This window comes from Anolis sagrei, chromosome 11 (genome assembly GCF_037176765.1).
Source record: "Anolis sagrei isolate rAnoSag1 chromosome 11, rAnoSag1.mat, whole genome shotgun sequence".
In the NCBI taxonomy this organism is placed as follows: Eukaryota; Metazoa; Chordata; class Lepidosauria; order Squamata; family Dactyloidae; genus Anolis; species Anolis sagrei.
In genome coordinates this window covers 25059810-25082189 of record NC_090031.1, presented here as the reverse complement: position 1 = coordinate 25082189, position 22380 = coordinate 25059810, and the positions used below count along the sequence as shown (strand labels likewise).

The window sequence follows — 22380 nt, the reverse complement described above, 5'->3', positions numbered from 1 at the left end:
TTGTATACCGCGTTTTTCAGCCAGAGGTGATTTCCATGTACCTATATATCTGTATCTATATACATTATTTTTATATGAATTTTCTCCTCACATGTTTGCAAGTCTCTGCAAATCCTATATAGATTTATTTATTTATTTATTTACAGTATTTACAGTAGATAGATATTGATAAATATATAGAGGTACCTATATATCGGAGCCCCCGGTGGCGCATGGGTTAAAGCACTGAGCTGCTGAGCTTGTTGACCGAAAGGTCACAGGTTCGATTCCGGGGAGCGGCGTGAGCTTCCGCTGTCAGCCCTAGCTTCTGCCAACCTAGCAGTTCGAAAACATGCAAATGTGAGTAGATCAATAGGTACCGTTCTGGCGGGAAGGTAACGGCGCTCCATGCAGTCATGCCAGCCACATGACCTTGGAGGTGTCTATAGACAACGCCGGCTCTTTGGCTTAGAAATTGAGATGAGCACCACACCCCAGAGTCAGACATGACTAGACTTAATGTCAGGGGGCAACCTTTACCTTACCTATGTATCTGTATAACTGTCTCTTCTGTTTATATATGTGTGTATGTATAATTTTATATATGTATTTTCTCTTCACTTGTTTGCAAGTATACAAATCCTATATAGATATAATAATCTATATCTATCTATCATCTCTCTCTCTCTCTCTCTCTCTCTCTATATATATATATATATATATATGAATATAGATATACAGGGCTTGCAAATATTGCAGGAGGAAAATGCACATATAGAGAGAGATGATTTGCAAACTTTTCAGGGGGAAATGCATATGTGAAATTTGTATATATCATTATAGATCTATATCTAGCTCTGCATTGATTATATAGGCATTGAATATTTGCCTATGTTGGAAGCAGGTCTGAATTTCCATAGGTAGATAGGGCAGGATACAAATTAAGTTCTATTATTATTATTATTATTATTATTATTATTATTATTATGCGATTGTTGATCCCATATTGTTTTTGTTTACTTTTCCACTTACAAAGCTAGTTTACTGTTTTTCTTTGAAATACAATAAATATTCAGAAACGTTTGACCTACAGATGCCTCAATTAATGCAATTTTATTGGTAGCTATATTTTTATTTTGAAATTTACCAGTAGCTGCTGCATTTCTCACCCTCGGCTTATACTCAACTCTATACGTTTTCCCAGGTTTTTTGTGGTAAAATTAGGTGCCTTGACTTATATTCGGGCCGGCTTATACTCGAGTATATACGGTACTTTCAAAGTCAGGACTGCACAAGTAAACAGGAAATAACATTTTCAAACCAGGAACAGAACTTTTCCTGGTTTGACAGGAATTGGCGTTCGAGCATCTGGAGGAGGGGCAAATGAAATTATTTTGGGCCAGATTTGGCCCGTGGGCCGTGGATTTGACACTTGCGAAATAGGGGCATTTGAGAGGCCAGTACTACATCTCTTGATCCAGACAACAACAATAATCATAATTCCTTCCATTGTAGGGAGAAGGTGTTCAGCAACTTCGAGAAGCCCTGAAGATTTTAGCCGAGCGAGTGTTGATTCTAGAGCACATGATCGGCATCCATGGTGAGTTCTAGATGAAATTTTGACTATGTTTCCAGATGGGACATCAACAAGTGCTTTGTTTATTGGAAGGCTGCATTTCGGAGCAGAGGTGGGCTTTGCAGATGTAGTGAAAACCATAACAGTCCGAATCATCTCATTCCCTTGAGATGTATGCAGTTGGATTTGGTTTTGTCCCCAGGCAATTTAGCAAAATTTGAAAAATTATGACTCAAGACAGATTTTTTAAAAAATAGTTGAAAGTGATTGACAACAAAGAAACAAAGCAAATAATTAAAAATGTAAAAAAAACCTCAACGTTTTCTCACCAGATTTAGTGGAGAAAAAATGGTGGATTTGGACTTGCATTTTGACAGTGGCAAACCAAACTCCTGTCCCGCTGTCCCTTTGTTTCCAGATGCTTTGTCTCCCGTTGAACCAGGCTCTGGGCAAGAGGGGCTCCTGGGGGCCCCACTCCGAGCGAACGCCAAGATCAAGCGGCGCCAGCTGAGCCAGCTCCTCTCTTCCCTGATGGAGGACGGCGAGAGCAATGGGAAAAGCCGCGGGAGGAAGTAGGTCCACAGTCCCTTTCTGCCCCAAGAAGCCCACAGAGAGGCCTGTTCTCGTTTCCCTTACCCACAGGTCTGTAGGACAAAGTAAAGGGGTAAAAATTTCCAAACTTTATGAAACTTCCGAATTTTAGTAAGTACTTCATTAATGGCGGTCGCGCATGCGCATTAAGGAAAACATTACTGTCAGTTGGGAAACTCCCGGGGCTTCTCTCTCCCTCATTTTATGAGGTATCCTGATGAAACTTGCTACAGTGGTAGATCACATTGACCATTGTTAGCTCACCACATTTCAAAACGTTTGACTTATCCATGGATTTTTAGCAAATTTTCAATTTAATATTTTTTAGCAATCTCTGCTTCTGCCTCCCGCTCCCTCCTTGGTCAGCCTTGATTGGCTGGACAGGCATGCCAACAGGTTTGGCTTCGCCTCTCAGCAGGGCTTGGTTGCCCTGTCAATTTTAGCTCCATCATAACTATATCCGAACACATCCAAAACTTAAGAATCATAGACTCCTTTTGATTCAAATTCTTAACATTGGGGGTGGGGGGGTGTCGGAACTTGCTTCAAAAGTGCTAAACATCTGAACTAGATCCAAATCAAGAGTATTTCCGCACCACACACAAAAGTGTACTATCTATCTACCTATCTATTTATTTTTTTTACTAAATTTGTATACCACTCTTCTCAGCCCTCAGCAGACTCCGAGCGGTTCATAATAGCAAAATTCAATGCTTAAAACAATTTAAACAAAAGCATTATAACAATAAATTAAACATCATATATCATCTCATATCGTCTCATAGTTAAAATCAAAATCCAGTCTCATCATCCAAATGTTCCATATTCCTATATTCGTTACACCTCCTGTTCAAATGCCTGCTCGAACAACCAGGTCTTCACTTTCCTCCGAAATGCTAACAGGGAGGGGGCTGATCTAATTTCTGTAGGAAGGGCATTCCACAGCCGAGGAGCCACCACTGAGAAGGCCCTGTCTCATACTTGTGATGCAGGTGGGATCGAGAGCAGGGCCTCCCCAGACAATCTTCGCGTCCTAGCTGGTTCATAGGAGGATTTATTTTATTTGTTTATCTCTCTAACACCCCTCCTTTTGTTCCAGTGAAGGCTGGAGAGACTGAAAACTATGCTTAGTCCTGACCGAGATCCCTGCAGTCAGAAGGATGGAACGCATGTCGGATTTTCCTTGAACTCCCAACTCTTTCCAAAAGACAGACTTACACGTAATACGCCTCCTGTCTCTGTCTCATCCTTCTCGGGAGGCCATCATCCAGGTCCAGTAGCACAGAGATTTATTTTTAGTACAGTTATTAAGGTACCAGCGTGGTGTTTTGGAAAGCACTGCCGTTAAAGCTACCTGCGCGTCCCTTCTTCCAGAAAGTTTCTGGTTGCCTGATGAGGAACTCTTTCTCCGCAATATCTGATGTCGGACCTATTTTTATATTCTAGGGATGGTGTACGAAGTGTCCCCAAATTCTTGCTCTTCCGCTCTCTTCATTAGTAAACAAAATGTTGTCACAGTGGACACTTCTTTCATTCTCTGCCCTGACAGGTGGGTTCTGAGGATACAGAAGCGGATTTGAACTGCATCCATTATATTCTGGGCTGTCCAGACAGTACCTTTATCCCAGGAGCTTCCACAGCAAACAGGAGGGTGGCCAGACGCCGTTCCTTGTAAACTACAAAAGGCAAAAAACACGAGATTTCCAGGTGCAGGAATATTGTGGTTTGGAGCCAGATATCCCCATCTTCAAATGTCTGTATGTCCCTGCAATCAAAAATCACAGGATTTAAAAAAAATTACATTTGTTCCAGGCTTTTAAATATTTGTTCCTGATTGGTCGGTTCCTAAAAAGAAGGTGATACTTGGGTAAAAAGCAAAAACTTTGTTTGTGTGCCAGAAACTTCATGAAACATCTGGAGGACACAGTTTCTCTGGCCAGGACAAAGAAAGGAACTTTTGCAGCGATTCTCCACATATCCTCATATCCACATCTTGATGGTTTTAAAAAAAAAAACAAAACTGCCAAAGTTTCCGGTGGAAATCTTGCGGCGGCCGTCTTTGAAACCTGAAATCTTGCGGCGGCCATCTGGGAAGCCCGGAAATCTTGCGGTGGCCATCTGGGAAGCCTGGAAATTTTGCGGCGGCCGTCTTGGAAGCCTGGAAATCTTGCGGCGGCCATCTTGGAAGCCTGGAAATCTTGCGGTGGCCATCTTGGAAGTCTGGAAATCTTGCGGCGGCCATCTTGGAAGCCTGGAAATCTTGCGGCGGCCATCTTGGAAGCCTGGAAAGCTTGCGGCGGCCATCTTGGAAGCCTGGAAATCTTGCGGCAGCCATCTTGGAAGCCTGGAAATCTTGCGCCGGCCGTCTTGGAAGCCTGGAAATCTTGCGCCAGCCATCTTAGAAGCCTGGAAATCTTGCGGTGGCCATCTTGGAAGCCTGGAAATCTTGAGGCGGCCATCTTGGAAGCCTGGAAATCTTGCGGCGGCCATCTTGGAAGCCTGAAAATCTTGTGGCAGCCATCTTGGAAGCCTCTAAATCTCGCAACAAAACACCAAGTCTGAACTACGGAGGCAGAAATCCTGGGACCAACAGGTCTGTGTGTGGACCTCTTCTGAAGTCCCGGGATTTTTTGCCCCTGTGATTTAGTCCTGCCTGGAAGTGCCCTCTATGTAACAAAATCTGAAAAAATGTTCTGTTCTTGGTTTGAAACTTGTTATTTCCTGTTTAATTGTGTGGTCTTTACTTTGAAAGTCTTTGTTCAACTCCAGAAATGTCATTTTTGTGGCTGCCACAAACTTCAGTTGAGTTGGTTGAGATTCGATGATGAAAAACTATTGCAAAATGTGCTATAGCCGGGATGTCGCTCTTGCAAAAACAAAGTGTTTGCAGTTTGGCAAACTTTCCCTGTGTTTTTATGATAGAACCAATTAGGAAGTGACATTTATAACCCAGGAACAAAAATCGTGTTATATAGTGTTATTCATCCATTTATCTGCTAGGAGTCAAGAAGCAAAATCATTAAAAGGCTTTCATGGGCAGCTGCCCCTTTTGAACAGATGGTCGCAATACACCTATGAGTCATCCCAGAGCCTATGACTCATTTCTGAAGTTCAAAACTACACTCAGACAGTAAAGCATAGGAAAGAGTTTTTCGGATGACCCAAGAAACAAGCTACATACGAATATATCCTTCACTGCCTTTCCAAGGTTATATATAGGTTTGGTTTGCAAAGGAGAAACTGTATGGGTTTCTGGGTGGGAAGTGGCTAGGAATAATGTGCAATCTTTAGGGGCAATTTTTAGGGCAATTGTTTATTTTTTTTCTGGGGAGCCAAGAATTCTATGCCCAGTTCTTCTCCAGCCCATTCCTCTTGTTTCCAGATATCATTTCTCTTCATATTGGGAGAAAAATCACTGAGGGGACAAGATCTAATGCAAAGGGAGCAGATATCAGGTCACTTTATAGGGATTTTCTCCCACCACATCCTCCTTGTAGCTCAAGAGTCTCTTTCTCCTCCTTCCTGATTGTGTAAAAGAGAAGCCATCCCATCACTGGAGTCCTCAGACCTCTGCTTGCTGATGGAATTGTAGAATGCTCTTCTATTTGCTTCGATCCGGCATGCGTCATTCCGCATTCTACTCTTCTCTTTGCAGGGTGACTCCAAAGCACATTTTGAGCAGACATTTGAATTAAATAACATTAGTTAGTCAAAACAGTATAGATATATAAATATTATATATATATAATTTATATCCATATCTTTTTTTGGGAACATTTTCATACATCCCCAGCTTCTCTAAGGTGTTACATGCTTTTTGTTCCTACATCTACATAGGCAATGGCTTCCAAATCAGCATCACCCTGATATTTTAGTTGCCACCAGTCAATCCCAGCCAAAACTGTTCGGGTAGCAGCTGCTTCAGAATACAGGAATCTGTTTCCCAGTCATTCAGGAAGCAGCTACTTCAAGTTATAGTAATCTATTTTCCTGTCGTTCAGGAAGCAGCCTCTTCAAAATGCAGGAATCAGTTTCCCAGTCATTCGGGAAGCAGCTACTTCAAAATATAGCCATCTATTTTCCTGTCGTTCAGGAAGCAGCCTCTTCAAAATGCAGGAATCAGTTTCCCAGTCATTCGGGAAGCAGCTACTTCAAAATATAGTAATCTATTTTCCTGTCGTTCAGGAAGCGGCCTCTTCAAAATGCAGGAATCAGTTTCCCAGTCATTCGGGAAGCAGCTACTTCAAAATATAGTAATCTATTTTCCTGTCGTTCAGGAAGCGGCCTCTTCAAAATGCAGGAATCAGTTTCCCAGTCATTCAGGAAGCAGCTACTTCAAAATATAGTAATCTATTTTCCTGTCGTTCAGGAAGCGGCCTCTTCAAAATGCAGGAATCAGTTTCCCAGTCATTCGGGAAGCAGCTACTTCAAAATATAGCCATCTATTTTCCTGTCGTTCAGGAAGCAGCCTCTTCAAAATGCAGGAATCAGTTTCCCAGTCATTCGGGAAGCGGCTACTTCAAAATATAGTAATCTATTTTCCTGTCGTTCAGGAAGCGGCCTCTTCAAAATGCAGGAATCAGTTTCCCAGTCATTCGGGAAGCAGTTGTTTCAAAATATAGCAATCTATTTTCCTGTCGTTCAGGAAGCAGCCTCTTCAAAATACAGGAATCTGTTTCCCAGTCATTCGGGAAGCAGCTACTTCAAAATATAGCCATCTATTTTCCTGTCGTTCAGGAAGCAGCCGCTTCAAAATGCAGGAATCAGTTTCCCAGTCATTCGGGAAGCAGCTACTTCAAAATATAGTAATCTATTTTCCTGTCGTTCAGGAAGCAGCCTCTTCAAAATGCAGGAATCTGTTTCCCAGTCATTCAGGAAGCAGCTACTTCAAAATATAGCCATCTATTTTCCTGTCGTTCAGGAAGCAGCCTCTTCAAAATGCAGGAATCTGTTCCCCAGTAATTCAGGAAGCAGCTGTTTCAAAATATAGGGATCTGTTCCCCTGTTGTTTGGGAAGCAGCTGCTTCAAAATACAGGAATCGATTTTCCTGTTGTTTAGGAAGCGGCCTCTTCAAAATACAGGGATTTATTCCCCAGTAATTCAGGAAGCAGCTGCTTCAAAATATAGGAATCCGTTCTCCTGTAATTCAGGAAGTAGTTGATCCAAAATACAGGGATGTATTCCCTTGTTGTTTGGGAAACAACTGCTTCAAAATACAGGGGTCTGTTCCCATGTAATCCGGGAAGCAGCTGCTTCAAAACACAGGGATCAGTTCTCCTGTAATTGAGGTAGCAGCTGCTTCAAAATACAGGAATCTGTTTCCCTATCATTCGGGAAGCAACTGCTTCAAAATATAGAAATACAGATTCCTGTATTTTCCTATCATTTAGGAAGCAATCTCTTCAAAATACGGGGGTCTGTTGCCCTGTAATTCAGGAAGCAGCTGCTTCAAAATACAGGAATCTGTTTCCCTGTCATTCGGGAAGCAACTACTTCAAAATACAGAAATACAGATTCCTGTATTTTCCTATCATTTAGGAAGCAACCTCTTCAAAATACAGGGGTCTGTTCCCCTGTAATTCAGGAAGCAGCTGCTTCAAAATACAGGAATCTGTTTCCCTGTTGTTTGGGAAGCAGCTGCTTCAAAATACAGGAATCTGGGCTACACAGGGATCCCGAATATGCAAAAGTCATGGGTGCATAACTCTAGGTCACACATTCATAATTTCCTTCTGGAGGAGTCTAGCCATTGTGGATAAAGTATAAATGGGTGAGATGTGTTGATTTAATTCAGGTCAAGAAAGGTGAATTCTGAACGGACTTCAAGCAGGCTCCTTAGCAAACAGGTGATGGGCCCGGGGGTCCGACTCAGCCTCTTATTCCCTGCTCAAAGTACCACTCTGGACCCCTCTTCTGAGGCTGGATGAGGGGAAAGGGAATCCATTTGAATCCCAATACGAATCCCTAATTTGAACGGGGAAAGGAATCCCCATTTCTTCTGCTTACAGGTTGTGCGTTGTGATTCTTCTGGCTCATAAGCTCTCACCATTGGCTGCATCTCTCCCGGCCGTTTGCTATAGGGTTTGTTACTGTATATGGAACGTTTTGTACTCCCGAATTACGGGTGGTTGTTGCTGTTGTTATTTTCCTTCTACAGAACAGAGTGGGAACAAATATTAACAGGCCCACTGATACCAAAGTCCTGCTTATTTAATGCACTGAGAAATAAAAACATACTGTATGTGAAAACAGAGTCTGGTGCCTGCCTTCTGTATTTATTGATCTATGGCATTCCTCGCCCACTCCTGAGCCAAGTTTGGCTCTCAAAATATAAATAGGAATGTGTGTTGGCGGGGAGGCGGAAGGCGGCTTCTTCTGCCCCTTGGCGGCTTTCGTCGCGTTTCCAAACTGTTCTTTCTTTCCCAAGCAAATGGGAACGAAGGAGCTGTTAAGAAAACTCAATCTGGTGGATGGCAAGGCAGAAACGCCAGCCCACGCAGGGAGAGGCTCGAATCTTCCAACGTGACGTCGGGAACTATCGTGATCGAACAATTTTTTTAAAAAGCCATTTCATGACGTACTGCTCCTGTTAATACAGAAGGGACCTGGAACCCAAATTGTGTTCCACGGAACCTTGGGGTTCAACAAAAGCATTGTAGGGGTTCAATTGAGAGGGAATCCTAGAGTTCGAAGAGACTTGGTTCTGTCAAGAAGCAGAAAAATCACCTTCAAAGCCCCCCCCCCCCCCCCGCCAACAGATGGTCATCCAGCCTCTGTTTAAAAGCCTCCAAAGAAGGAGCCTCCACCATACAGAGAGTTCCACTGCTGAACAGCCCTCCCAGAAAAACATTCTTGGCAAAGGTTGGATGGGCATTTTTCAGGAGCGACATAAATATGCATTCCTTCAGGGTAGAGGGACCGGACGAGACAGCTGTCCAGTTCTCAAATGTTTGTGTCAACTATCATTCAGCAATCCAGCCGCTGCTTAAAAGCCTCTGAAGAAGTGGTATGCAAAATTAGAGAGTGACACATCATTCTTAGACTTTCGGTTCAAATCAAAGTCGGTGAGACTATAGAAATCCAATTACCGCTTTAATGGCTATGACCATATATCCTATAGATTTATAGTTAGGGAAAATTCCTCTGCTGAACAGCTCTCACAGTTAGGAAGTTCTTCCTAATGTTCAGGTGGAATCTCATAGGAAACCTACAAAACAGGAGCTTTTTTGTTGAGTTCCAGGGCCAGAGAAGCAGATGGTGGAAACAGAAGAACGGCCTGTCTCAGGGGAGCGTGCTTGCTCCATCCATGTTCAACATCTACACAAATGACCAGCCACTGTCAGAAGGGTCAGAGAGTTTCATATATGCAGATGATTGTGCCATTACCGCTCAAGCAGGGAGCTTTGAGATGGTTGAACAGAAGCTCTCCAAAGCTCTAGGTGCTCTTACTGCCTATTACAGGGAAAACCAGCTGATCCCTAATCCATCCAAAACACAGACATGTGCTTTTCACCTTAAGAATAGACAAGCATCCTGAGCTCAGAGGATTACCTGGGAAGGAATCCCACTGGAGCATTGCAGCACACCCAAATACCTGGGGGTCACTCTGGACCGTGCTCTGACTTACAAGAAGCACTGCCTGAATATCAAGCAAAAAGTGGGTGCTAGAAACAATATCATACGAAAGCTGACCGGCACAACCTGGGGATCACAACCAGACACAGTGAAGACATCTGCCCTTGCGCTATGCTACTCTGCTGCTGAGTATGCATGCCCAGTGTGGAACACATCTCACCACGCTAAAACAGTGGATGTGGCTCTTAATGAGACATGCCACATTATCACGGGGTGTCTGCGCCCTACACCACTGGAGAAATTACACTATTTAGCCGGTATTGCGCCACCTGACCGGGAAGTAGCAGCCAATAGTGTAAGGACCAAGGCAGTGACATCTCCAGCTCATCCCCTGTTTGGGTATCAGCCAGCACATCAACGACTTAAATCTAGAAATAGTTTTCTAAGATCTACAGAGACATTTGTTGGAACACCCCAGCAAGCGAGAGTCCAAAAGTCCAGAACCTCAATCAATGGCTGATACCAAATGAGAGGCTCCCCCCTGGGCACACAGAAAACTGGGCGACTTGGAAGGTGCGGAACAGATTGCTCTCTTTCACCACAAGATGCAGAGCCAACCTTAGGACATGGGGCCACAAAGTGGAATCCACAACATGCGAGTGTGGAGACGAGCAAACTACAGACCATCTGGTGCAATGCAACCTGAGCCCTGCTACATGCACAATGGAGGACCTTCTTGCGGCAACACCAGAGGCACTCCAAGTGGCCAGATACTGGTCAAAGGACATTTAATCAACTACCAAGCTTGCAAACTCTGTGTTTTGTCTGTTTGTTTGTTGGTTTGTTTTGTTAAAAATGGAATACAACTGAATGCCCCCTCGATGGACTGTCACCTTGTCGTGGTGAGGGGGCTTGCGTGTTCCGATGAACCTGTAGGCACAACAACTGGAGTCGTGCACTCCCAGGAGTGGCTGCGGGGGAGGTTCCAGACCAAGCACAGTCTGAAGACCCAAAGACCTCAACGGCGGAGCAGGCGGAGGATAACATGGTACATGTTACAACGGCTGCGAAGGCGGAAGAAGGCTGCAACAGACTGAGAAGCCACGGTCATTGTGTTAAACTACATCACCAGTGGAACCTCACTCTGTGAAGTCTGTGTGTTGATCAGTTGTGCACTGACCTCCACACATTAAAAAAACCCACGCACAGGCGTCTTCCAAAGAAAATAAAAACCAACCAACCAAAGCCCCATGGCGATCAGCGAGTGGCGACGGGGGCAGGACTGTGAAATCTGGAAGCCCCTAGTCACAGACTGGCACATGGGCGGTGGGTACGGACTCAGTCGTTCTACCTCAAGGTCCGAGGCAGTTGAGTAGTTCGGCAGCTGTATCCGCGACTGAGCAGCCCTATTGAGGACCCACTCTGCTCACCCCACATGGGGAGGGGGCTAGAAAAGGTGCCCCAAACATAGTCTGCCTCACTCATCCCTGACTGGACTGCCGCGTCCAGTGGGGTCACCACCCTGCGGCCAAAAAAGGAAAATGAACTTCGGTACGTGGAACGTACGGACTCTGATGGACAACAGTGGCAGTGAACGCCCCGAACGCAGAACTGCCATCATTGCAAGGGAGCTGGGACGCTTCAACATCGACATAGCAGCCCTTCAGGAGACCCGGAGAGCAGGAGAGGGACAGCTGAAGGAAGAAAAAGGAGGCTACACCTTCTTCTGGAAGGGACTGCCCGAAGAAGACCAAAGAATGCACGGAGTTGGCTTCGCCATCAGAAATGATCTGGTGAAACATCTGTCCGAAGCACCCACTGGCATCAACGAACGACTCTCCACCCTCCGAATCGATCTTGCCAAAAACCAACGGGCAACCATCATAAGTGCCTATGCACCAACACTAGATGCTGACGAAGACATCAAGGAGAAATTCTACTGTCAGCTGGACACCGTCCTATCGGGGATACCTAAGGAGGACAAAATCATCCTCCTGGGGGACTTCAATGCAAGAGTCGGGCGAGACTTCGACTTGTGGCCAGGGACCATAGGAAAAGACGGGGTTGGAAACAGCAACTCAAATGGCATCCTGCTTCTCACCAAATGTGCGGAGCACAACCTGGTCATCACCAACACGCTCTTCCGCCAGAAAAACAAGTTCAAGACATCATGGAAGCACCCCCGGTCAAAGCATTGGCACCTCTTAGACTATGTAATCACACGCGCCAGAGACCGCCGTGACGTGCTCCTCACAAGAGCCATGACAGGTGCTGACGACTGCTGGACTGACCACAGGCTAATTCGATCCTCGATGGCTATCAAGATCGCCCCCAAGCGCAGACTCCAAGGAAGGAAGACAAGGCGCAAAATGAACACCCAAGCCCTTCAGGAGCCCTCCAGACGAGCTCATCTCCAAACAGCACTCAAGGACCATCTACCCATAGAACACCCCGAAAATGTTGAGGAACATTGGAACAAACTGAAGACCTCCATCATCCAAGCCTGCGAAGAAACTATTGGATACCAAGCCAAGAAACATCAAGACTGGTTTGATGAAAATGACATCGAGATCCAACAGCTAATTGACAAGAAAAGGAAAGCCTTCCAAGCATGGCAGAGAGACATCAACTGTGCTGCTAAGAAAAATATCTATGCCAGTGCAAAAGCTGAGGTCCAAAGAAGGACAAGAGAACTCAAGAACATCTGGTGGACAAAGAAGGCCGAAGAAATCCAACACCTGGCAGATACCCATAATGCTCAGGGATTCTTCAAAGCCACAAAGGTAATCTATGGACCAAGAAACCATGGCATACAGCCTCTACGCTCATCAGATGGAACCAAACTCCTGAAGGACCAAAACTCAATTGCACTACGTTGGAAAGAACACTACCAAAGCCTCCTGAACCGCAGCTCCAATGTGGCCGAAGAGGTCCTCTCACAAATCCCACAACAACAAACCAGGGACGAGCTTGCAGCACTGCCTAGTTTGGAAGAAGTCAGCAATGCCATCAGCCAACAGAAGAATAACAAAGCCAGTGGACCAGATGGGATCCCTGCTGAAATCTTTAAAGAGGGAGGATCTGAGCTGACACACCAACTCCACCAGCTCATAGAAAAAGTGTGGGTGACCGAGAAAATCCCAGCAGATTTCAAGGACGCCACCATCATCACCCTCTTCAAAAAAGGGGAAAGAACAGACTGCGGAAACTATCGAGGTATCTCCCTTCTAACCTCCACTGGGAAAATCCTCGCAAGAATCCTTGCAAACCGCCTCCTGCCCCTCTCAGAAGACACCCTCCCAGAATCCCAGAACGGCTTCCGCCCCTCCAGAGGAACCGTGGACATGATCTTCACTGCACGACAACTCCAAGAAAAATGCAGGGAACAAAACCAACCCCTGTACATGGCATTCATCGACCTTGCAAAGGCATTTGACACAGTGAATCGCAGCGCTCTCTGGACCATCCTACACAAAATCGGGTGCCCTAACAAATTTGTGAACATCCTGCGGCTCCTCCATGATGACATGATGGCAACAGTTTTGGACAGCAGTGGCTCCCAAAGTGACCCATTTAAGGTGGAATCCGGTGTCAAACAGGGATGTGTTATCGCCCCAACTCTATTCTCCATCTTCATCGCTATGATACTTCACCTTGTTGATGGGAAGCTTCCCACCGGAGTGGAAATAATCTATCGGACAGATGGCAAGCTATTCAACCTCAGCAGACTGAAAGCCAAAACCAAGGTTACAACAACATCTGTTATAGAACTCCAGTATGCTGATGACAATGTCGTCTGTGCGCATTCAGAAGAAGATCTACAAGCCACTCTCAACACCTTCGCAGAAGCATACGAGAAGCTCGGCCTGTCACTGAACATTGAGAAAACCAAGGTGCTGTTCCAGCAGTCGCCAGCCAATCCCTCTCCAATGCCAGTAATACAGCTTAATGGCGTAACATTAGAAAATGTGGACCATTTCCGCTACCTTGGCAGCCACCTCTCCACCAAAGTCAACATCGACGCCGAAATACAACACCGCCTGAGCTCTGCAAGTGCAGCATTTTCCAGAATGAAGCAGAGAGTGTTTGAGGACCGGGACATCCGTAGGGAGACCAAGGTGCTTGTCTATAAAGCCATTGTCCTCCCAACCCTGCTATATGCCTGTGAGACGTGGACAGTCTACAGACGTCATATGCAACTCCTGGAACGATTCCATCAGCGCTGCCTCCGGAAAATCCTGCAAATCTCCTGGGAAGACAAGCGGACAAACGTCAGTGTGCTGGAAGAAGCAAAGACCACCAGCATTGAAGCAATGGTCCTCCAACATCAACTCCGCTGGGCCGGCCACGTTGTCCGGATGCCTGACCACCGTCTCCCAAAGCAGTTGCTCTACTCCGAACTTAAGAACGGAAAACGGAACGTTGGTGGACAGGAAAAGAGATTTAAAGATGGGCTGAAAGCCAACCTTAAAAACTCTGGCATAGACACTGAGAGCTGGGAAGCCCTGGCCCTTGAGCGCTCCAGCTGGAGGACAGCTGTGACCAGCAGTGCTGCAGAATTCGAGGAGGCACGAGTGGAGGGTGAAAGAGAGAAACGTGCCAGGAGGAAAGCGCGTCAAGCCAACCCCGACCGGGACCGCCTTCCACCTGGAAACCAATACCCTCACTGTGGAAGAAGATGCAGAGCAAGAATAGGGCTCCACAGCCACATACGGACCCACAAGGAAACCCATAATGGAAGACCATCTTACTCGTCCAACGAGGGATCGCCTAAGTAAGTAAAAGTAAGTACAACTGAATGGTTCCTCCTGACACGATAAATAAATAAAATCCTTTCCTGTAGTTTGAAGCCACTGTTCCATTGCATCCTAGTCTCCAGGGCAGCAGAAAACAAGCTTGCTCCCTCCTCCATATGACTTCCTTTCACATATTTATACATGGGCATCATGTCTCCTCTCAGCCTTCTCGTCTTCAGGCTAAACATGCCCAGCTCTTGAGGCCGCTCCTCATAGGGCTTGTTCTCCAGACCCTTGATCCTTTGAGTCACTTCCTCCCTTGATTCTTATCCAGATGCTTTCAAGCTGGTTTCCTGGATTGCAGTCTTGCATCTCTTCTGCGGCGTAACTGTTTTTGACATATAAGGCTACTCTGCCTCCTCTCCGCTTTGCTTGGTTTCTGTGAAAGAGGTTCCAGCCCTCGATGCCTACATTCCAGCGATAGGAGTCATCCCACCAGGTTTCAGTGATGCCTATGACATTGCCAGTTTACCAACTGTTAGGATTTCTGGCATCTGAAGGCCAAAATATCTGGGGACCCACAGGTTGAGAACCACTGATATAATGGTTTAATACAAAGGAAGCAAAAGCTAAGAACGTATGTAAAAACAGAAGTTGGATTGAGGTATGGTGTGGTACTTCAAAGATGTGTGAATACTCACCGTGAAGTTTATTTGACCAGTAAACTCACTATAATTTCACTTTGTTTAGTTGACATCTCCAGTAGTTCGAGGGCGGGGAGAAGATATGATGTTGAATGTTTAATTTGAGACACATCTTGTACCTCAACGTGCCCTTCCGTTGATGCACTCCTCCTGCCTCACTCTTCGCAGCCCTCCATCTATTTCTGCACAATGGTTTCCTCTTCAACCTGGATATCCAACATAGTGAATGAGGAAAATACATATTTCTAAGGTGTGCTTATATTGCTATACATATTGCTAAGATCCAAGGAAGACTCCAGCAATACATGGAGAGAGAGTTGCCAGATGTACAAACTGGGTTTAGAAAAGGCAGAGGAACGAGAGACCAAATTGCCAATATGTGCTGGATAATGGAGAAAGGCAGAGAGTTTGAGAAAAACATCTATTTCTGTTTTATTGACTATTCTAAATCCTTTGACTGTGTGGATCAAGTTCTTGGTGGTCTGGGCATACCAAATCACCTTGTCTCTCTCCTGAGGAATCGGTATAAGGACCAAGTAGCAACAGTCAGAACTGACCATGGAACAACAGACTGGTTCAAGATTGGGAAAGGCGTACGGTAGGGTTGTGTACTCTCACCCAACCTATTCAACTTGTATGCAGAACACATCATGCAACATGCAGGGCTTGACAAATGCAAGGCTGGGGTGAATATTGCTGGAAGAAACATTAACAACCTTAGATATGCAGATGATACCACTTTGATGGCCGAAAGCGAGGAAGAGCTGATCAAGGTGAAAGAAGTGCAAAATTTGGGTTGTAGCTAAACATAAAAAAACAAGATTATGGCAATAAGAATGATTGATAACTGGGAAATAGAGGGAGAAAACGTGGAGGCAGTGACAGACTTTGTATTTCTAGGTGCAAAGATTACTGCAGACGCAGACTGAAGTCAGGAAATCAGGAGACGCTTACTTCTTGGGAGGAAAGCAATGACCAATCCCGATAAAATAGTGATGAATAGAAACATTATTATTATTATTTTATTATTAATAATTTTATTTATATCCCGCAAAATCTCCCGTAGGACTCAATGCAGCTTACAAAGGCCAAGGCCACCAACAATCAACAGCAAACAATACACAATAAACTCATAAGCAAATATTAAAACATAAAGCAAAACAATAAACAGTAAGACAATGACACCGTGACACAATTAAAACCAAAGGCCGGGCCAAATGTAATGGACAAAATTTAAAATGCTGAACTTGACAGGTAATATGTAGAGGTATATGGAGGTAGGGGCAATGTGCAGATAATCCTGAGTCTCTAGCAAAGTGCAATTGGGACTTGAAACCAGGAGTTTCTTATTCTGGAAAGGTACACTGGAACAGCCATGTCTTCAGGCTCTTCCTAAAGACAGCCAACGTTGGGGCTTGTCTGATGTCCTTGGGGAGAGAGTTCCAGAGTCGGGGGACCACCACAGAGAAGGCCCTGTCCCTCGTCCCCACCAAATGCGCCTGCAACGCAGGTGGGATCACACTGGCAACCAAGATCCATATAGTTAAAGCAATGGTATTCCCCATAGTCATCTACGGATGTGAGAGCTGGACCAGAAGGAAAGCTGAGCGAAGGAAAATAGATGCTTTTGAATTGTGATGTTAGAGGAAAGTTCTGAGAATGCCTTGGACCATGAGAAGATCCAACCAGTCCGTACTTCAAGAAATAAAGCCCGACTGCTCATTGGAGGGAAGGATATTAGAGGCCACATCATGAGAAGAAAGGAAAGCTTAGAGAAGACAATGATGCTGGGGAAAATGGAAGGAAAAAGGAAGAGGGGCCGACCAAGGGCAAAATGGATGGATGGCATCCTTGAAGTGACTGGCTTGACCTTGAAGGAGCTGGGGGTGGTGACGGCCGACAGGGAGCTCTGGCGTGAGCTGGTCTATGAGGTCATAAAGAGTCGGAAACGACTGAACGAATGAACAACAAGGCGTGCTACTTGTGCGCGGGGAGTTACACGCCATCGAGCAATAGATGTATTCTGGTGACAGTTAATAACAGCAATGTGCATACAACATTAGCATATATATAATTAGCTGTGCATAATTTTATTTCTAATTAGTAAGTCATACTATATCTAATTCGTAAGTTTTGTATATATAAACCGTTGCAAGACAGACCCGTTAAAGCATCAGACCAATATTAATTAGGGTAATAAGTATTTCCCGGATCCGCTTTCTCTGTTGCTCCTCATTGGAGTCTTGCTCACGAGTAGTCTTTCTTCCCCTCCTAATACTCCCAGTAGTATCACTACTCGAAGACTCCATCACAACATAAACAATCAAAGGCTACTGAACACCACCTAGGCTGAGGATGTCTCCAGGCTGCAAACAATTCAAGGAGAACAAAGGCTAGGCTACTTCTAGGCAGATGACCTCACTAATTGACGACATGCTACCTTCATGGTTATTCACATGCTAATGGATGGATCCCACCCAACTCTTGCACTTGGTTAACAGACATTATTTCTTTCTCCCACCTTCCTGGTGAAATGTCAGGAGAAAATGCTACTAGAACATGGTCATGCTCAACACGGCCCTCCATGTTTGCCTGAGGCCCTCAAGTGCCATGGCTGAGGAACAAACACAAAAGCAAACCCGATGTCCCCAGAGGTTGACCAAACGGGCCAAATCGTGGGGAAGGGCCAGCCCTACCATTACGTCAGGGGAGGCAGCCATCTTGGTCAGGAAGCTGTCAATGTGCTTCACCCGCACATGATAACACCGAATGTAATCTGACGTGATTCGATTTTCAGAAGAATTTACACTCCATGGGCGGCTAATGAGATCAGAATGGTGTTGTCAGATGGCATCTCCGCCGAAACACGCTCTCTGAGACCAAGGCTGACGGAGATGTTTCCTTTTATCACTAAGTGTCGAGATTGCAGGGTTTCCCCATCCATTCCTGTTGAATGCATCTCTGACGTTGGCCGTGCCATCTTGGGAAGGCTGCAACTGGTGAGCCTGGGAACGTAGCTTCTGGAGATATCACTACGGATAGATGTACCTGCCAGGCATGCACCTCTCGACACAGGATCTCCAGGCAGGTCTATGTGAGTTTTGGGGGTGTCTTCTCTCTCGAAGCTCACTAGGTGGCAGAATGAGCCTGGCGTCTGAACCATGCCCTCCTGTGTTTCTACAATTGAAGGCAAGGATATTCTGGTGTATTGGGGATCACAACTCAGGCATTTCTGGTGCCCTCTGCCTCTCAGGGGCTGAGGAATAAGCCTCATAAATTGCTCCAACATTGGTGGAAAGTAGCAAAGGTAACTATTTTCCATGTTCCCCCGTTAACATAATACTCTTTCGCTGTTTAAATCACAAGTGGACAAATTATCACCTGCATACCTATGTCACCGCACTCTTCCAGCCTCCATAGTTCTCCACTCTCCCAGGAGGGCCTCATCAGGAGGGGCGAAGCTGGTAAATCATCAGCAATTATAAGATCTATCAACCAAACGGTTGCAAGTTCAAAGCCCCAGGTTGGCGTGAGCTGCCAACTTTCAGCCTAGCTCATTGTTTACCTAAGCAATTCGAAAACAGCTTTAGCTGTGATTAGAGAAATTAGGTACCGCTAAATAGCAGGGGAGATGTTTTATGATGCCATAAAGAAAAAAGATCAGAAAATGCTGGGCAACCAAAAGGAAGGAGGAAGTCCCGACGACTCTTCCTCATAAAGGATAGAGCAACAGCACCCCCTGGACCCAAGCCCAACCTTCCATGGCACCAAAAACAGCTGGACACGAGTCGAAACAAACCACCTCCTTCTATTCTGTCTGTGTATTGTCTATACAAAGCAGCATTGAATGTTTGCCATGTATGTGTACTGTGATCTGCCTTCGGGGTTAGAAGGGCGGAATATAAACAAAACATTATTATTATCATCATCACCCGTCAGCAAGCTGCGGCAGCTCCACTTGATTTGTTTGTTCGCTTTGGCATTGGATGTTCATCACTCTGTTACTTTTGTTGTAAACCGCCCTGAGTTCCCTGGGGAGATAGAGCAATCTATAAATAAATTATTACCTAAAGCAGAGCGTCCTGCTCCTCACATCACTGAGGAGATTTTTACTTTCACTTTCTAAGCTGGTTGGTGCTGGGAGAGACCCACAGTGCTGAGTAAAATGGCAACCACAGTTTTACTTCTTTCCCCTGAGGGCACACAAGACATAAAGCAGAGCATCCTGCTCCTCACTTTGCTGAGGAGACTTTCACTTTCACTTTGTAAACTGGTTGGCGCTGGGGTAGAGAGACCCACAGTGATGAGTAAAATGGCAGCCACAGCTTTACTTCTTCCCCCTGAGGATACACCATTCCTAAAGCAGAGCATCCTGCTCCTCACTTCACAGAGGAGACTTTTACTTTCGCTTTCTAAGCTGGTTGGTGCTGGGGGAGAGAGACCCACAGTGATGAGTAAAATGGCAGCACAGCTTTACTTCTTCCCCCTGAGGACACACCATACCTAAAGCAGAGCGTCCTGCTCCTCACTTCGCTGAGATTTCACTTTCTAAGCTGGTTGATACTGGGGGAGAGAGACCCACAGTGCTGAATAAAATGGCAGCCACAACTTTACTTCTTCACCCTGAGGAAAAACCATACCAAAAAGCAGAGCGTCCTGCTCCTCACTTCACTGAGGAGACTTTCACTTTCTAAGCTGGTTGTTGCTGGGGAAGAGAGAGCCACAGTGCTGAGTAAAATGGCAGCCACAGCTTTACTTCTTACCCCTGAGGACACAGCATATCTAAAGCAGAGCGTCCTGTTCCTCACTTCACTGAGGAGATTCACTTTCTAAGCTGGTTGTTGCTGGGGAAGAGAGAGCCACAGTGCTGAGTAGAATGGCAGCCACAGCTTTACTCCTTCCCCCTGAGGACACACCATATCTAAAGCAGAATGTTCTTCTCCTCACTTTGCTGAGGAGACTTTCATTTTCACTTTCTAAGCTGGTTGATGCTGGGAGAGACCCACAGTGCTAAATAAAACAGCAGCCACAGCTTTACTTCTACCCCCGGAGGACACACAAGACCTAAAGCAGAGCATCCTCCTCCTCACTTCACTGAGGATACTTTCACCTTCTAAGCTGGTTGGTGCTGGGGGAGAAGGACCCACAGTGCTGAGTAAAATGGCAAATGCAACTTTACTTCTTCCCCCTGAGGACACACCATATCTAAAGCAGAGCGTTGTGCCTGACGTATACTTTAAGCCCAGCGGGAAGCCAGGGGTGCCTCAAAGAGAGGTTGTCAGGGATTTTTCTGAAGTGATGGTCTTTAGAGTCTTTAATGATGCAACAAAGTCTTTATTATGGAACAAACAACAAATCTTCAATGGTTCAGATAATATTTCTAGGCTTTCTTAGTCTAGTCCTCAATGGACTTTGATTAACTGTGCTTTCTCTGTAGGAAAAACCCCTTTTAACCTCTCCCAGACTGCTTTTTATCTATGCCTCATCGGTGTGGGACCTACTACCGACTCCAAATGTGACTGGGTATCGAGTAGACCTACCAGCTGAGGCTTGAAGATATTTCAGCTGGAGTTCTGTGGATCTGTAATGCTGTTCTCCGAGAATTCTTAGAAACTTCAGGGCTGTTTTCCCTCTGATGCTGTGAGGCTGAGAGGCTGTGAGCTCTCAGCCAGAGCTTTTGGGACCTTTCTCCTGGAATTTCTGCTTCTGTATCCCCGGATGTTACCTTTCTCTGGATGCTCCTTTTTCCCTGGATGGTTATTGAGAAAGGAAGCTTTTCTACGGGACGAGCTGGTCTACGTCCTATAGCTTAGCTGTCTTGTGTGAGACTGACCAAAAAATGGCTCCTTTCCCTCCCAGAGCCCTGAACAAGGGGTGGAACCAAAGCTTAATTATGATGGACAGGAGGCCTGCCCTATAACTGCAAACAGATAACAGAAAGAAAATAAATTTGGAGCTCCTGGTACAGCCATACCAGCACAGCCCCAGTTATTAATCTGGCTGCCGAGCATTGGACGAGTTGTAATTTCTGGGCCGTCTTCGAGGGTAGATCCACGTAGAATGCATTGCAGTAGTCCAGTCTAGAGGCAACTAAGGCATGGACCACCGTGGTCAAGTCAGACTTCATGAGGTATAGTCGTGAACACCCATGTGCTTCCCAGAATGCCTTGCCATTTCCCTATGTGTGTATATGTATGTGATCCACCCAGCTTGTCAGTTCATCCTTTCCTTTGCCTTCCTTCTGGTTCGGCAACGTCATTTGTTTAAAAAACAACTGCTTTTGTGCTTTCAGTGTTTCGAAACCCCCTGCTCGATATTGGATTTCTACCTGATTAATGCCAACTTTACCTCTGGCGGCGCATTAATTCCCTCGCAAGGCCGGGCTGTCGCTCCGTTCTCCTTCCAGGGTCCCAACCCAGTTACATAACCTGCGAAAAGGCGCGAAGGGAGGAGGGAAGCGAGGCTTTGTATGTAATTATTAAAGTGAAAATATTCCGCAGGTACATATAATGGCTTCGCTCCCACCACCACCACCTCTCGGGGGGCTCCGTTGTATAATTGGATTTCATCCATATGAATTAAATCCAAGCTCTGCCCCTTAGTTAAATGGAGCAGTAAGTATTTAATGTTAATATCCCTGACAACAAGAGCAGGTAAGAAGAGAGAGAAAGACAAGGGAGCTCTCTTCACCTGAGGAACAAGACCGAATCACGCTCCCTGTATTAAAAAAATAAAAATAAAATCATAACAGTAAATAAAGAACAACATTCAAAACCAGGGGAACTCCAGACAAGAAACAATCAGGGGCAGCCAATCACCTCTCAACAAAGGATTCCCACAGGTAGTAAACATGCCACAGCTAAAAACTGTCAGGCCATCAAATGCTAATCAAGGTGGCCAATTAACATTCACACCATGGAGCCCCCCCCCCCCCCCCCGGTGGCGCAGAGGGTTAAACCCCTGTGCCGGCAGGACTGAAGACCGACAGGTTGCAGGTTCGAATCCGGGGAGCGGTGGATGAGCTCCCTCTACCAGCTCCAGCTCCTCGTGCGGGGACATGAGAGAAGCCTCCCACAAGGATGATAAAACATCAAATCATCCGGGCGTCCCCTGGGCAACGTCCTTGCAGACGGCCAATTCTCTCACACCAGAAGTGACTTGCAGATTCTCAAGTGTCTCCTAACACGACAAAAAAAATTTCACACCTCCCGCCAACAG

At 45.7% G+C, this 22380-nt stretch overlaps 1 protein-coding gene across 4 annotated transcripts in view; it reads left to right on the top strand.

Moving 5' to 3' along the window:
• The window catches only part of COL26A1 (collagen type XXVI alpha 1 chain), a 97711-nt gene extending 89313 nt beyond the window's left edge, over nucleotides 1–8398 (top strand). For all 4 annotated transcript variants that reach the window (XM_067472050.1, XM_067472049.1, XM_067472051.1 and 1 more), the window contains 3 exons: nucleotides 1495–1579; nucleotides 1974–2127; nucleotides 3246–8398. In XM_067472050.1, coding sequence (XP_067328151.1) covers nucleotides 1495–1579; nucleotides 1974–2127; nucleotides 3246–3264 — 258 coding nt within the window. In that variant the 3' untranslated portion in view covers nucleotides 3265–8398. The remainder of the gene's footprint in view (nucleotides 1–1494; nucleotides 1580–1973; nucleotides 2128–3245) is intronic.
• Nucleotides 8399–22380: the final 13982 nt, after the last annotated feature.